The following is an 18235-nucleotide window of genomic DNA, read 5'->3' as shown; positions in this document are numbered from 1 at the left end:
TTACGTGTATAGGTAGGAAGGTAGGATTGATGAACAGACAGATCTCATTTGGTTCAAGAAATGTTTACATTGGTCTGGATCTATAATTCCATTGTGGTAGGGAACTCCTTGGAGAGGACACTCTTTGTATCAATAACTGCTCTGCAGCCTGGGACACACATATTAAGTGACTGAGTTACAGAGTAAATATGTACCAGAGGCAGGCCCTGCGGGTTCTTCTTTAATTAGGTGATGCCAATTTCTCATTTGGTTCAAGAAAAGTTTATGTTAAAAATAAATAAATTAGTACATTCTACAAATTGAAAATTTAAGTCATTCATAAGGAACAAAAGTTTACTTACAGCAGGCAATTCCAAGAAACAAATATCAAGTTCACAAAAGCTAAAAGGGGTTGAGGAGACAGGAAGTAAAGACAAATTCCACAGACCATATAAAATTGAAGCTTCACATGAACTAAATGGTACATGGGATACTGTCCTCAAACTCTTCTACTACTTATATCTGTCAGATAATACCTCCGTGTTTTATGGAAATTTGTCTCCTTCCAGCATGCAAAAATATAACCCACTCTTCCCCCACCCCCTTAATATCAGAGAAAAGCTACAACTTGTGAAATGATATAATACTGGCAGTTAGGTGGAGCAGTGGATCGAGCACCAGCCCTGAAGTCAGGAGGACCTGAGTCCAAATCTGGCCTCAAGACTCTTAACACCTCCTGATTATGTGACCCTGGGCAAGTCACTTGATCCCAATTGCCTCAGGGGGAAAAAAAAAGAAGAAAGAAATGATATAATACAATACATAATATATACACTATTCACTTTTATATAAATAAATGTATATGTAAATTGATATATAAATAAGCATTTATTAAGGGCTTGCTATGTTACATGGCAGGCACTTTGCTTGTCTCTTAAGACAAAAAAAAAAAAAAAAAAAAACCGATTCTGATAATCAAGGACCTTATAATGGAACAGGGAAAATAATATGCAAAAATGCACATGAATGCACATATTTGTGTATATTTATGCAAAACAGATACAAGGTAACATTGAGCAGGAAGGTATTAAGCATTTAGTTGAATCTTGAAGAAAATTAGGGATTACCAGGGATAAAGCTAAAGAAAATTATGTAGAATAAAACCAATCTGTTTGATTATGAAAAATGGGAAGGGAATTAATATAAACAAAGTCTAGAAAGGAAACTTGGGGGCCAACTTGTGAAGGGCTTTAAATATTAATAGGAGTTAATATTTTATTCTAGAGGCAAAAGAGGAAGGGTTCTAAATCTATGGTTCATGAACTTTTATTTTTAATATTTCAGTACATATTTCAATATAATTAGTTTCCCTTGTAATCTTACATGTTTTATTTTATGCATTGAAAAACATTTAAAAAGGGACTTGGACGCCTTACCAGACTGTTAAAGGAATCCATAACACAAAAAGAGAAAAGAACCTCTACAATAGAGGGTGACATAGTCAGAACTGCACGCTAGGAAAAACAATTTGGCAATCAAAACAGGAAGAGACAAGAGAAGAATTTATGCTTATATTTAATCTATCTAACTCAAGCTTTAAGAACCTAGAAGATAAAGATCATGTATTGAACTTTATTGTGTATTCCTCAGTGCCTAGTATAGTGCCTTTTTCCACTCCTCCAGCCTAAAACAGCTTATTTGTTGATGTATCAATATTACCATTGCTTAAAAGAAAGCAACCTCATGATTAAAGGTTTAAGAGTATACTCTGACGAAATAAAGAAAACAGATGGTAGATAATGAAAGTTATTTAGAAGCTAAGCAAACTTTAGAAAGTCAAGCTTTACTTTACAATTCCATAAATTCAACTAAATTCCATATTTCAATTCAATAGATTTATAGATACTATTAATTTCTTCTAATGGTAAAAATCACGATCCAATCATTCATGATGCTTTTCTCAACCTGTGATTCTTAAAGGTATTCTAACTCAATTTCATAAATTCAATAAAACTTAAAATGTTTCTCAAAGGACAAGTTGCCAGATATTCTATAATAAAGCAAATGTTAGAAAATGGAAATGGAATTTTCACTCAAAAGAAACTTAAAATCTTAATGTAATATATAGGAACTCCCCAGATATAGGAAGTTTATTTTTTACTTCATATCATTTGGAAAGACTGCTAGTAGTGCAGGCTGATGAAATAATGATTATAGATTTTCCCAAATTTCCTTTTGAACTTTCCTTTGTCTTGTAAGTAACTCATTTTACAATTAGCAGGGTACTTTATATGCCATTTGGTCTTAAATTGCATCTCTTAATTTTATAAACAGTTTAAAGGACAACTTTTTGAATTCATATAAAATAATTTGCTAATTCTTGGACTACTAAAAGTAATACCTATGTTTTGTTTTTACAGATATCAGATAGAAAAAAGAAATGAAAGACTTAAGAGGTAACCAAATGGAAAAAAAATCATAAAACTAAATGATGAAAATATGTTTCAAACCTTCTTCCTTAGTAGAGATAAGGAGTCTTTGATTTTATCTCCCAGATCCTCTCCCTTTCCATCAAATTTCAATCCAAGCTTCCACTGCTTGATCCAGTTATATCTGCTTATTAGTTCCTCTGGCAACTATAGTATCAAGAAAACAGAAAAATAAAGGTGTTAACATTCAGAGGTTCATTAACTACCTACCACAAAAAGAAAAAAAATCATAATATTTTCTTGATCTCTTTAATAAATTCAAATTCATCAAGGAATACCTAAATCTCATATGCCACCATATTCCACCCTTTCTTCCTTGAATTAAAATTTGGGGAGGGAATATTACAGAGATTTCAGATGAGACACAAATATGAAGTCCTATATGACTATTCTAATAATCATTTGGGATACTTAATTACAATTGGCTGAAATAAACCCAGTCTGGGGCCAACAGTCTCTCTTTCAGTGAGGTGCCTTTATAAAGATCATCCAAAGGCTTGAGAGATACAGGAATGGGGGTAGATAGAATATTAATTGCAGGTGTTTAAGGATATGTGGAATGTTACATTATTAAAAATGAGCTTCTTGCTTATGGTTAGGAAATGTACTATTCCTAACCAAGAAATTATATTTTTTCTTCCTAACTGGAAAAATTATGTTGCTGTATTATATTAGCAGGCTCAGGTCTTCCCCTTGAAATAATGTATCTATGAATCTATCACATCATTCAATCTATTAATTTTAAAAGCACTTACTATATTCTAGGCACTGTATTAAGAGTATTAGAAATATAGAGACAAAAATCATACAGTCTCTGCCCACAATAGAACTTATATTCTATATAAAGAGATAACACATAAATATGTGAATATAAATAAAATGCATACAAAGTAAATACAATAGAAATATATTAGGAGAGAAGGTCAAGAAAGATTTCACAAAGAAGTTGGACCTTGAACAAAGTTTGTATGTACTCCATCTTAAGGAGATGGAGTGACTTGCTCAAAGTTACAGAGCTAAATAAACGCTGAAAGCCAGATCTGAATTCTGTTCTTCCTGACTCCAGGTTCAGTAGTCTATTCACTGCACCACCAGCTATTTCTAAAAAATTTGCAAGATTCACTTCTAAATTGAGAACCCCCCCAATTCTTTAGTTTTTGAAGAATTCATTTAAATCTCTCTAGATCCAATTTTTAATACTATATTCCATTTTACCTTTTTAGTATATAACAATGTTAAAGTGATTTAATATGTCCATAAAAACAAAACACAAGGATGTTAATGACATTTCAATCTTTTCCAAAATAATCACATATAAGCCAAACAAAATAAATATATAATGTGTTTTTTGAAATACCCACCACAAAAAGCATTCTATTAAAACAGTAATCACTAAGAAAAGGAAAAAAATCCAAGTTTTCCATTTCATTTAAAAAATTAAACATTTAAGTCATAAAAATGCATAACAGAGTTTAAGGCCAAAAGAATCAATTTATTACACTAGGTAGACTTCTGTCTCTATGTCTCTTTTTTTATCTTAATGATGTTTTAATAGTTTTATCACAAACATATTATGATTCATTTTCATTTTAGCTCTTAAATTATGAACTGCTATAGCCATCAAGTGGCAAGAATATGAAATCACAAGTTAAATAAATGTATAAAAATCTTTGAGGATGTACCTATTAAACTAGGCACAGAAATGATTCTGAATCTGAAGTTGAATATAAATCTCAAAGCAATGAGTAAACAAGGAATAATAAATGAAACACATAATTCTATTGCTTAAAAAAGTAAATATGACATCAGAAAGTGCAAAAAAGATACTATGACTCCCTATTATCCCAAAAAAGATGAAACCCTTACTAATGAGTGACTAATTAGAAGGCTATTACAGTAGCTAGATGAGAGCTCAAACTAGCATTAGGGCTGTATGAAGAGAAGAAAGAAGACAGATATGAGAGTGGTTGTAAGGATGGAAATAGTAAGAATCTGGATGTGTAGAATGAGAAGTTATGGTTTTGAGACTGGAAAGACTGGAATTGAATAATTTGGAATAGGTTTTGGGGAAAAGATATTAAGTTCAATTTGGGACCTGCTTGTTAGGATTCTTATAAGGTGCTAAGTTGGTTGCCTAATTTAGCATGGTACTTAACAGTTCTCTAGTTCAGAGTTCACACCTTTAAGAGATCATATATAAGGAGCTCCCACAAGCCCACTCTCTCGGAGGAGGAGTCAGATCCATTAGATATTCTACCATTGTGCTGGCTGGAGGCTTTGGAGTTGAGAGTTGAGCTAGAGGCAGAAGCTGGAAAAGCAAAAGGACTAGCAACAAAAGCTCTTGGAACCAAGGAGAGAAAGAGGCCTCTAAGAAAGCTAATCAGGCTATTTTGGAACAGACAATAAAAGACTGGATTTTAACTCTTGGCTGATTATTACTCTAAACTGAAACTAAGGCTGCTTCCAGAAGTCCCCCAAGAAACCTGCTCCCAGAGAATGAATATATTTTAGAGAAAAGAAAATTATACCTGCTATGCTTGAAATGCTTATGCAAGACTCAATACAAAACATCCAATAGACACTTGATAAAGAAACTTTAGCTCAAGATTGGGAAAGAACCTAGGGCTAGGTATATACGCATACATACATCTTTGAATCAGATTCATAAACAAAAATTATTTAATTCATGGGAGCTAATAAACTCCCATAGTGAGAAAATAGAGGAAAAAGAAGAGGGAACAACACAGATCTCATACCCATCAGTTAGTAGGCATGATATGGATAAATACCCAGCAAAGGAGACAGAGAAGGACTGATCAATTAGGAAGAGAACCAATTAGGAAGAGATCAATTAGGAAGAGCAGTATCACAAGAAATCCAATATACTCAACTGTGTCAAACACTATGAAGTAGAAATGAAGGTCAACAATTGGAAGACAAAAGGCCATTAAATTTGGCAATTAAGAAAACATTGGTAACTTTGGAGAAGGAAATTTTAACTGAAGGATATTATAGGAAGTCAGGCTGTAGAGAGTTTAGAAAAGTGGTATCAAATTCAAATAAAAACAAGGATCCCTGTGTGTAGCACAATAACTTAGAAAACTACACATTAACATTATCTAGACTCTACTGCAGCTTAATTTACTTCATTAAATATTTCCCATCTATATTTTACTCTGGTCACTTTTGAGTGTTACCAATAGCCAATCATATATTTATTTGAATGTCCAATTTAGAAGGTGGTAAAGTAGAAGCACTGAACAGTTTAGCTAAATGTATGGAAATTCACTTCTTAAGAAAGGGAAAAGAGATATAGGATAGCAGCCAGTAAGAGGCTCTAGTGAAAGAGTTTTTTAAGGAATAGGAGAACTAGGTTGTGTTGGTGGCCAGAAAGATATAGAGAAAGGAAGTTGAATAGAGGAGGCAATTTTCTGGGCAGGAGGAAAAGGGGGTGGGGGGAAGAAAAAGAAAGGAAAGGGAAGGAGGGAAAAGGAGAAAAGAGGGAGAGAGACATTTTAGAATAGAGTCCTAGATAAGACCCACACATGGGAGCCATACAGGCGTGACAGAGCAGTGACACAAAAAATGAACAGAAACAAAGGGTGATGTATCAAATGGAGATCAAGAAGGATGAGAATTGAGAAAAGACCATTGAATTTAGCAATTAAAAGAACCTTGATAACCTCAGAAAAAATATCAATCAAGAATAGAGAAATAAATAATGTCCCTCCCTTCCTCTGAATTCATATAGCATTATTAATGATATACTTATATTTGTTATGCATTGTTATATGCATTATTGTCTATCAGTTACCTATTTTTACATCTTACTCCATTACCCATTATCTCTATAACTTCCATTAGAGAAAGAATTGTGTCTAAATTAAAAATTGTATCTCTAACATAATGCTCTGCCAATAATATTTAAATGTCAGTTAAAATGAACAGAAAAAAAAGACAATAAAAGTAAATCTTTTTCTTTACATCATCTCCATTACCACAAGAATACCATATTGTAAGCCTCATCCACACTGAACATGTAAAAGAATATGTTAGGCAGGTGTATACAGCAATACACCTTTATATGCCCCAAATAGACATCCACTGTCAGGGGACGAGATGTGACTCCTTTCTGTTCAATTAGATGAATATCTAATTATTAATGTGTGGAGAATACCATCCTAGATGTTGGAAACAGAAAGCATAGATATGGTCTGACTCTAGTAGAACCACTATTTTAAGTTAAGCAAAGTCAAGATATTCATCCAAGGGTCAAAAATGACAAACCAAATTTTCAAGTCATGGAGTGAAACAAGGCCAAGTTACAAGGTCAGGGCCTGAAACACAGTGATTAAAGTATAATAATGTCAATGAAGAAGCCACAGCAACAAATTAGAACCAAGGTTAGGATAAAAGGAGTTTGAGAAGGAAAGGTAGGGAATTCAGGAAATCAATAAGGCTGATTCCACATCAGATTAAAAAATAACAGGTTCCAAAGAGGTATACAATCAAAAACCAAAAGCACATTAAAGATTTTAAAGTCCTACTTATGCTAAGTCTGGGGTTAATTTACCTTTACCATTTCCCAATAGGATCTTGACATATATATGAATACACAAAGAGATACTGTATACATCATACATTTTGACTTTACAAAATGAAGTTGATACATCTAACACGGATGATTAACAGTGATCAGAGGGAATTATTTACATACCTACTGCAAAAGCAAAGCAATTAAGAATTTCATAAGACCATTTCATTATTTAAAAAGTGGAAAATGATGAAGGGAATTGCCATTTAGGACATAATTTTGACAAAAAGGAACTTGTTGCTAGAGTAGGAAAAATAGGAGCTTTAGAAAAAGAGGGCCATTCCATCTAGGAATCTATGACAGATAAGAGGAAAATGGGCATAATCTGCTATGTACCTGGTTTGGATAAGCAAAAAAAGATTTTAAAAGAATATAGAGAAATGATGGGTAAGATCTTATTTTTAAAAAATCTGAGAAAATAAGTAAAGATAGGAATTAAGAATTTTTTCTTTTTTTTCCTTTTAAATTTTCAATAGTATTTTATTTTCCAAATACATGTAAAGATAATTTTCAGCATTCATTTTTGTAAGATTTGTGTTCCAGATTTTTCTTCCTCCCTACTTTACCACTACCCTCTCCAAGACAGCAAGCAATCTGATAACAGGTTAAATATGTACAAAAGAATTAAATTTTATAGGCAAAGGCAAAATCTAGGGCAAGTATGAAAGCAGGACAGAGTCTAAGTATCAGAAACACTAGAATTCAGAATGTATAGTAGGGTAAAAGTAATGCTAAGAACAACAAAAAAGGCTTTTCAATATAATTTTAATTTATTTAATAATTTTCCCAGTTACATTCAAAACAAATTTCTTTTACGTTTGCTTTTTAAAATTTTTAGTATATCGCTCTCCCTTATTCCCACCCACAATTAAGAAACCACATGTGAGGTTATGCAAAACATTTCCATAAAAGTCAAGCTGTGAAAGAAAACACAGATCTCCCACCATAATGAAAATAAAAAACCCTTAAGAAAAATTAAGTTAAAAAGAAAAAGATAGAAAATAGTGAATACTTCAACATGTATTCAGACAATATGTACTCCTTCTCTGAGTATGGATAGGATTTTTCATCATAAGTCCTTCAGAGTAGTTGTGGATGATTGTATTACTGAGAACAGAAAAGTCATTCACAACTAGTCATCCCAGAATATTGCTATTACTTTGTATACTATTATTTTGTACACAGTACATTTCACTTTGCTTGAATTCAAATTGAATTGAATGAATGGATTTTCCAGGTTTTTTTTTTTCTTTGAGTGTTCTGCTGATCATTACCTACAGAACACTAATATTCCAAAACAAACATTACCAGTTTATTGAGTCAATCCCTAATTGATGGGCATCCTCTCAATTTCTAAATTTTTTTTGTCCTGAGGAGGGCTATGAATATTCCAAAAGAGCTTTTTAAAAGAAGCTATATGGGCAGTGGAATAAAAAAGGATGGGATAGAAAGAAGAGGGAACTTAACTTTATTTCTCTTCTGTTTATTCTGCCAAAGAAAAATCCTACTACAAATGATAACAGATGTGAGACTTCACAAATCGTCAAACTCTCACCTATGCAGGGTGGCATCTTTCCTGCAACTGATAATTCTACAGATGGGCTCTTAAAAGTATTTGTCCAAGATCATAAGTAGAATTTGAATCTGGCTCCAAAGCTAGATCTCAGTATTCTAGATCCCACTGCTAGGAAGAACAAGGGAGGAAAAAAAGGCTTAAAAATTAGGAATCTAGGTGCTCACTTAAGTTCATATCACCAGGCACAGGTGACTTACATTATCAGCAACTGTAATAAATGGAGTGAGTGCTGAGTTAATGAACTTTGAAAGATTGTGAGACAGTGCTCCTAACTAATTGATTGACAATGGTGAAAACAGCAGCAGTTATATTTGAGTTTGTCCTTCATTTCTGAAGAAGACTAAAGACATAACAAGGTGATGTCTTTGCCTCATTTAAATCAAATTTACTTGTGAGTCAAGTAATACAAAGTCACCAGTCTCACCCTTTCTTCCATAGTCACTGAAGTCCAATAGTAAGGCAAAAGTCAAAACACCCAGCAGTGGCTCAGGATGCAGATGACCTTGGCATCTTCATTGTCTGACTGAACACTAAGAGCTCCATAATTTCTGCTTTAGCCACCTTCATGGCCATTGGAACAAAATGTTCTTATCCACCACTTTCCTAGAGGAAGTCTTCACAGCAGCATTTATATAGTGCTTTAGGGTTTGCAAAGTGTTTTCTTTACATGTTATCCTGTTTGATCCTCACAACAATCCTGTGAGATGCTATTATTACCATCATACCACTTTCCCCTCCCAAAAAGAGAGAGAACAGTATCTATTAATTACTAACAATTAAAATAACAATGTAAAAGAAAAGACCACTAAAAGAAAGTCCTGGAGAACAGACAATAAAACATACTTCTCTTTCCTCATGTCGAATGAAGGACCATTAAGCCAGAATATTTTTACACTGTCATACATGGCTTGTGTCCTGGGTTTTATTTTTTTCTTTATCCTAAGATAGGCTCATTCTGAAGACAGGAGAAGTATAAATGAGTATCAGATTAAAATATCAAACATGTTTTTTAATTAAGAGGCAAATGTGAAAAGTCAAGAAACAAGGTAAAACCATTCTGACCATGAGAACTGGAAATTTAATGGTATCACTTTACATTAACAAGACTTTGTTTATACTATTTATGTGCATGCAATAGAGATAGACAAAAATTTCCATTATAACTGCCACAAGTGAGACAATGTCATTCAATATTTTTAAAAGCACTTCACTAAACTTTCTCACTGATAAAAACTTAAGCAGAGAGAAGCACAGCCAAGATGGCATAGAGGGAATATCTTTTTCTGAACTGTCCCCATAGCCCTCAAATTAACAGCAAATTTAATCTCTCGACTGATTTTGGAGTGACAGAATGCATAAATATTTGGAGGGTAACAAATTTCCAGCAGAAGATAATTTGGAAGATCTTCAGAAAAGGTCTGTTTCAATCAGGCACATCTCGTGCTGAGTGGGAGGAATCTACAGCAGTGTTGGCTACTCTGTCCTGGTTGTAAACTAGCAGATTATCCATAAGACATCCAATACAAATACAAAGGGCAAATAGCGAGACCCTAAACTCCAGAATGTGGACACCTGGCCATACCTACCCAGTATTGGAAGTTAGTTAGCACTGACCCAGTGCAGCCACTATCGCCTGCAGAGGAAGCTTTAGTCAATCTTCCCTTTGCCCTAAAAGCTGACTTCAACTTAAAAAACAAAAATGAGCAAAAAAGCAAAAAGAATTCTGACCATAGATAGTGTTTTTTTTTTTTTTTTAATGGAGAAAGAGAAGAGATTTCAAACCCAGAGGACACTAAAAGCACATTATCTCCAGATGAAACCCTAAGGATGACATGAATTGGTCCCCATCTCACAAGGCTCTCTTGGAAGAATTCAAAAAGGATCTTAAAAGACAGTTAGAAGAAGGAAAGAGAACTTTGCAAGAGGGTTTGGAAAAGTAAACAGAAATTATCTGAAGAAAACTTCTCACAAAATAGATTTAGTGAAATGGAAAAAGCATATAACTCCTTACAAAACAGATTTGACAAAATGGAAAAAGAAAACAACTCCTTGAAAAATGGAACTTGTGAAATGGAAAAAAAAAATACACAGAACAAAACTCATTTAAAAATTCAATTGGCCAAATACAAAAGCTAAAAAAGAAAACTGAAGAAATTTTTCAGAAAAGAAGATCGACACTCAATGATAAAGGTGAATTTTATTTATTTCTGATAAAAAGACCAGAGCTGAATAAAAAAATTTGATCCCCAAATAGAGAGTGCAGGTATAATTTCATTTTACTGTGATAATATAAAAAAGAAATTAGAGCTGGAAAAGGGATAGTAATGGAAAAAAGAGGAAAATGGAAGTAAAATGAGGTTAATTACATCTCCTGAAGAGGCAAAGAAGTCTTATTATAAGTGAGGGAAAGCAGAGAGGGGAATGAACATTGTGTGAATCCTACTTTCATCAGAGTTGGCTCAAAGAGAGAATATTAGACGTATTTAGTATCACAGAGAAACTTGTCTCACTTTATAGGGATGTGGGGAAAGAAAGAGGAGGACGGAAAAGGGGAAGTTGATAAAAGGAAAAACAGAAGTAGTAAGGGAAAGATATAAGAAAGGGGGAAGGTCTATAAAGGAGGAGGGCTATTTAAGCGAGGTAGTGATCAGAAGCAAAATACTAAGGAGAGAAAGGGGGAAAGTAAAGAGAAAAGCAAAACTTGGGGTAAATAAGATGTCAGGAAATACAGAATTAGTCATTTTAACTGTGAATGTTAATAGGATGAATTCTCACATAAAACAGAAGCAGATAGAAGACTGGATTAAATGCCAGAATCCTACAATATGTTGGTTACAAAAACCACATTTAAAGCAGAGGGATACATTTAGACTAAAGGTAAAAGGCTGGAACAGAATCTATTATGCTTCAGGTCAAGTTAAAAAAAAACAGGGCTAGTGATCCCAATCTTAGATCAAGCAAAAGCAAAAATAGATCTAATTAAAAGAGATAAGGAAGGAAACTATAGTTTGCTAAAGAGTACCATAGATAACAAAGCAATATCAATATAAATATATATGCACCAATTGGTATAGAATCCAAATTCCTAGAGAAGTTAAGAGAGCTGCAAAAAGAAATAGACAATAAAACTATACTAGTGGGTGATCTCAATAAATCAAATCACAAAAAAAAAAAAAAATTAGAAAGAAGTTAAGGAGGTAAATAGAACTTTAGAAAAGTTAGGTATGAAAGCTCTTTGGAGAAAATTGAATGGAGACAGAAAGGAGCACATTTTTTTCCTGGAACCTATAAAAAAATTGACCATATATTAGGGCATAAAGATCTCAAAATGAAATGCAGAAAAGCATAAATAGTAAATACATTTTTTCAGATCACCATGAAATAAAAATTACATGCAATAAAGCCAGAGGAAAAATAGAACAAAAATTTATTGAAAACTAAATAATCTCATTCTACAGAATGAATGGGTGAAACAACAAATCATAGATCCAATCAATAATTTTATCTAAGAGAATGACAATAATGAGACAACATACCAAATTTATTAGGGAAAATTTTATATCTCTAGATGCTTACTTGCATAAAACAGGAAGAAAATATCAAGGAGTTGGGCTTACAACTAAAAAAGCTAAAAAAAGAGCAAATTAAAACCCTCCAATTAAATACCAAATTTGAAATTCTGAAAAGGGGAGATTAATAAAATTGAAAGTAATAAAACTATTGATTTAATAAATAAAACTAAGTTGGTTTTAGGAAAAAAACAACAAAATAGATAAACCTTTAGTTAATTTGATTTAAAAAAGGAAAGAAGAAAATCTCTCGAACAAAAATTAGAAGTTATTTTGATAATCTAAAGAAAATGGAGAAATATCTACAAAAATAGATTAACAGAAGATGAAATAAGTTATTTAAATAGTCCCCTTTTAGAAAAAGAAAGAGAACAAGCTATTAATCAATTCCCTAAGAAAAAAATCTCCAAGGCCAGATGGCTTTACATATGAATGCTACCAAACATTTAAAGAACAATTAATTTCAATACTATACAATTACTTGAAAAAAAATAGGGAGAGGAGGAGTCCTACCAAATTTCTTTTATGAAACATGGATATGGTGCTGATACCTAAAACCAGATAAGATGAAAACAGAGAAAGAAAATTATAGGCCAATTGCTAATATTAGCAATATCAAGAGTTCAAGGGTAGGCCAAGCGAATATAACAAAAATGACAATACTACCTCAATTAGTCTACTTATTCAATGGCATACCAATCAAATTCCCAAGAAATTATTTTACAGATCTAGAAAAAATGATAACAAAGTTCATCTGAAATAAGAAAAGGTAAAGATTTCAAGGGAAATAATGGGAAAAAAAATGCCAATGAAAGTGTCCTGACCTGTGCCTGACCTAAAACTCTATTATAAAGCAGCAGTTATCAAAACCATTTGGTACTGGCTAAGAAACAAAGTAGTCAATCAATGGAAAGGTTAAGTTCATGGGACAAAATAATCAATGACTATAGCAATCTAGTGTTTGACAAACCCAAAGACCCCAGCTTTTGGGATAAGAACTCACTATTTGATAAAAACTGCTGGGAAAATTGGAAAATAGTATAGCAGAAACTAGACATTGACCCATACCTAATACCATATACCAAGATAAGATTGAAATGTATTAATAATTTAGACATCAAAAGTGATATTATAAATAAATTAGAAAAACATAGGATAGTTTATCTCTCAGATCTGTGGAGAAGGAATTTGTGACCAAAGAAGAACTGAAGATGGTCATTAGTGATCACAAAATAGATAATTTTGATATATTAAGTTAAAAAAAGTTTTTTTTTTCTTTACAAACAAAATGAAGACAGAAAATATTAGAATGGAAGTAATAAATTGGGAAGATATTTTTCCATTCAAGGGTTCTGATAAAGGCCTCATTTCGAAAATATATAGAGAACTGATTCAAATTTATAAGAATTCAAGCCATTCTACAATTGATAAATGGTCAAAGGATATGAAGAGACAATTTTCAGATGAAGAAATTGAGACCATCTCTAGATCATTATTGATCAGAGAAATGCAAATTAAGACAACCATGAGATACCACTATACACCTGTCAGATTGGCTAAGATGACAGGAAAAGATGATGAATGTTGGTGGGGATGTGGGAAAACATGGGCACTAATACATTGTTGGTAGAATTGTGTGGATCCAGTTATTCTAGAGAGCAATTTAGGACTATCTCAAATTGTACATACCCTTTGATCCAGCAGTGTTTTGTTTTTTTTAATTATAACTTTTTATTGACAGAGCCCATGCCTGGGTAATTTTTTTACAGCATTATCCCTTGCACTCACTTCTGTTCTGATTTTTCCCCTCCCTCCCTTCACTCCCTCCCCCAGACGACAAGCAGTCCTATACATGTTAAATGTCACAGTATATCCTAGATACAATATATGTGTGCAGAACCGAACAGTTCTCTTGTTGCACAGGAAGAATTGGATTTCGAAGGTAAAAAAAACCTGGGAAGAAAAACAAAAATGCAAGCAGTTTACAATCATTTCCTAGTGTTCTTTCTTTGGGTGTAGCTGCTTCTGTCCATCCTTGATCAATTGAAACTGAATTAGATCTCTTTATTGAAGAGATCCACTTCCATCAGAATACGTCCTCATACAGTATCATTGTTGATGTATATAATGATCTCCTGATTCTGCTCATTTCACTTAGCATCAATTCATGCAAGTCTCTCCAACCCTCTCTGTATTCATCCTGCTGGTCATTTCTTACAGAACAATAATATTCCATAACATTCATATACCACAATTTACCCAACCAGTCTCCAATTGGTGGGCATCCATTCATTTTCCAGTTTCTAGTCACTACAAAGAGGGATACCACAAACATTTTGGCACATACAGGTCTCTTTCTCTTCTTTACTATCTCCCAAAGAGATCTTAAAGGAGGAAAAGGAACCCACATGTGCAAAAATATGTGTAACAGCCTTTTTTGTAGTGGCAAGAAACTAGAAATTGAGTGGCTGCCTATCAGTTGGACAATGGCTGAATAAGTTATGATATAAGAATGTTATGAAATATTATTATTCTATAATATTCTATTCTATTAGCAGGATGATTTCAGAAAGACCTGGAAAGACTCACAGGAATTGATCTAAGTGAAATGAGCAGAGCTAGGAGATCATTGTAAATGGCAACAGCAAGATTACACAATGATCAGTTCTGATGGATGTGGCCCTTCCAAACAATGAGATGATTCAGGGTAGTTCCAATTGTCTTGCGATAAAGAGAGCTATCTCCACCTGGAGAAAGGACTGTGGGAACTGAATGTGGATCACAACATAGATCCTTTTCACTTCTTTTTTTGTTTTTTCCGTGAATCTTCTTTTCTTTCTCATTTTATTTCCTTTTTGATCTGATTTTTTTCTTGTGCAACAAGATAATTGCATAAATATGTATGCCTACATTCAATTTACATATATTTTTATCATATTTATCATATCTTGGAGTACTCCCCTAGGTGGGAAGGGTGTGGGAAGAAAAAAGAGGAAACTTGGAACACAAAGTTTTACAAGGGTCAATGTTGAAAAATTATCTTTGCATATGTTTTCAAAACAAAAAGCTTCATTAAAAATAATAATAATAATAATCCACATCCAAAAAAAAGAAAATTGTCCAAAAAAATACACAATTTTTAGTTCCCAAAATCATACATTACTGATTAGATGTATAGTATCCAATAACACTATTACCTTAATTTCATAGCAATGCAAAAAGTTGCCATTCTTAGTTGTTAACCTGAAACCTGATGCAGTGTCTTAAGGTACCATGTGTGAAAATGGAAGCTAACAATTGCTTTATTTTGCATGCTATATTATTAGGGATTCTAATGTGTTATGTTTCAATCACTATGTGTTGATTCACTATAACAACACTGATGTAATGGAACTGATTTACATTGAAGACAAAAAAATAAGAAAGAAAAGACAAAATGAAAATTTAAAAATATATATAAATATATATAAAGTATGGAGTGAATAAGAAAAGGTTCCATGGCACTAGAGAAGTGCTCCTTCAAAAAAGGACAAGGCAGTCATCAAAATAAAAGCCTGTAAATTTGGCTCTGATTCTGGTAAAACTCTACATCATGTGGTCAAAGGGATGATAATGTGTAGAACTAGAAATGGAAGTAGTGATCACACAGAACCCGCATAACTTCATCAAGTAAACATAATGCCAAATTAACTTCCTTTCTTTTTTTTTTTGACAAATCATCAGACACCTAATAGATTAAGAGAATGAAACAAATATAGTTTAGTTAAATTTGAACAAAGTATTTCAAAGTCTCTAATAATATTTCTGAAGGAAAAATAAAGAAATGTGTCCCAGATTAACAGTACAATTAGATTAATTTGGAAGTAATTGAATAGCTGGACTGAAAGAGAAGTTATTAAAATATGGCAGTGTCTATATATAGAGGGAAGTCTCTAGCTGTCTGTACCAATATAAAGCTGTTCAATATTTATCATCAGGAACTTAGTTAATGGTATAATGACATGCTTATCAAATATTAAAAAAAAAAAAGCTTGAGGAATATGTTAATATGTTGAATGAGAGAAATTAAAGAAAAAAAATCTAACCAGCTAGAATGTTAGACCAAAATCAATAAGATGATATTCAATTGGCATAAACATAAAATATTATAACATTCAAAAAAAAAAATGAACTTCACAAGTATAAGATGGGGAAGACATGGAGATAGCAGTTCTTTAAAAAATATTAAACAGTTTTAGTGGAATTCAAACTCAATTTGATATGACACCACAAAAATTACTGCATTTTAGGCTACAATACATTATGAGCAATGTTCAGAAAGAAAGTGACATAACCACTCTATTCTATCTTAGTCACACCATGTCTTCTCCGTTTTATTCTGATATCCATATTTTAATGAAGATTGATGAATTGGTGAGTATCAGAAGATAAGAGTAGTAAAAATGGCATAAAGTGACATAAAACATTACATATGCGGATCAACTGAAAATACTTGGAATGTTTGGCTTGAAGAGGAAACTTAAAGAAAGACATAATAAACTTCTTCAAGTACCTGAACAGTCACCACATAGAATGGATTTATACCTATGCCCAAAGGGTAGAACTAAAAACAATGAGTGAAAGGAACAAAGAAGCAGATTTAGGTGTGATTAGGGAAAAAAACTCTTAACATTAAAGCTCTCCAACAATGGGTAAGTTTCATGAAGAATGTATTCTCCATATTGGAGATCTTCCAAGCAAAGACTGAATAAGAATATTTAGTAGTGATGTTTTGTAGGGAATGCTTGGTTAAGTTTAGTTTAGATCAAGTTTTATCACTTAAGGCTACTTATAGTTTATTAACAGATATGGATTCACCAAGGCATTCCTCATAAATAGTTATACAAGTGATGATGAACTAAACAGAAATCAGTCATCTCCAGAGAGTTTCCAGATTGATTACTGAATCACCATTTCTATTCAACAGCCCAGCTTTGCTCCAGGATCTAGCTACCTTGCTGTTATCTTGGATTATGGGAGGGAAGATTAACATATATGCCGATATCAAAGGGATTTCCAATACATTTGGGAGTATTCAAGCCTCAGAAAGATATCTTGTTTGGTCCAGCTAATGTTGCTCTAGGATTCCTAAGGGAAAAAAGCTAAAGACTCAATGCTCTGGAATGATTATTCCAACAAAAGTCAATGAAAGAAAAAGAGTGTTTACAAAGAATTAGGTCAAAAAGGATGAAGTTAATTATGATGTATCAACCTCTTCATTAATTGCAAAAATAAGCATTTATTACTTATTTATCAAGTGCTAGAAAATTATACAAACACACATAGAGAGTTAACTTCAGAGGAAGGCATTAGCAAACTGGAGACAGGAAGTGAGGTTAGTATGCAAGTTAAGTTTTCAAGGAAACCAGTGACTTTCAGAGGTTGAGATGAAAAATGTGTGCATTCCTGACATGAGCAACAGCTAGTACAAAAAAATAAAAATAAAAAATGGAAAGTCATATATGAAGAAGAAGGAGGATAGTTTGACTAGACTAATAGTATATGAAAAGTAACATATATATACCAAGGGGATAGGTAGACATGTTGTGAAAAAGCTTTTCAAAGTTGTGAAAGGCTTTAAAACATTAGTGGAGCTTGGATGTGACCTTAAAGGAAACAGAGTCATTGGCATTTATTGAGCAGGGGAGAAGCGTGGTCAATCAAACTTGTGGAAAATCACCTGGGCAGCTGTAAAAATAAATGGAGACAGGAAAAAAATTAGGACAGAGAATCCAACCAGGAGACTACTATAATTAATGTGCAAGCAAGAAGTATTAAGGACTTGAACTGGGATACGAGCCATGTGAGTGAATAATAGTATTTACAATTCATGCCACGCTTTATTAAAGGATATGAAAAATATAGTGGAGGCAGATTTAATACTACTCCACAACCAACTATATATGTACAGGAAGAATGAGGTATCAAGAATTTTTCTAAGTTTGTTGAAATTGAGTAACTGGGAAGACAATGGCATCCTCAAAAGAAA

At 32.8% G+C, this 18235-nt stretch overlaps 1 protein-coding gene across 1 annotated transcript in view; it reads right to left on the bottom strand.

Moving 5' to 3' along the window:
- OTULIN (OTU deubiquitinase with linear linkage specificity) overlaps window positions 1-18235 on the bottom strand; it is a 60927-nt gene that overhangs the window by 15775 nt on the left and 26917 nt on the right. The window contains exon 5 of the mRNA XM_051969861.1: window positions 2490-2615. Coding sequence (XP_051825821.1) covers window positions 2490-2615 — 126 coding nt within the window. The remainder of the gene's footprint in view (window positions 1-2489; window positions 2616-18235) is intronic.

This window comes from Antechinus flavipes, chromosome 1 (genome assembly GCF_016432865.1).
Source record: "Antechinus flavipes isolate AdamAnt ecotype Samford, QLD, Australia chromosome 1, AdamAnt_v2, whole genome shotgun sequence".
Taxonomy (NCBI): Eukaryota; Metazoa; Chordata; class Mammalia; order Dasyuromorphia; family Dasyuridae; genus Antechinus; species Antechinus flavipes.
The sequence above is the reverse complement of the archived record's forward strand: the minus strand, read 5'-3'. Positions and strand labels throughout refer to the sequence as shown.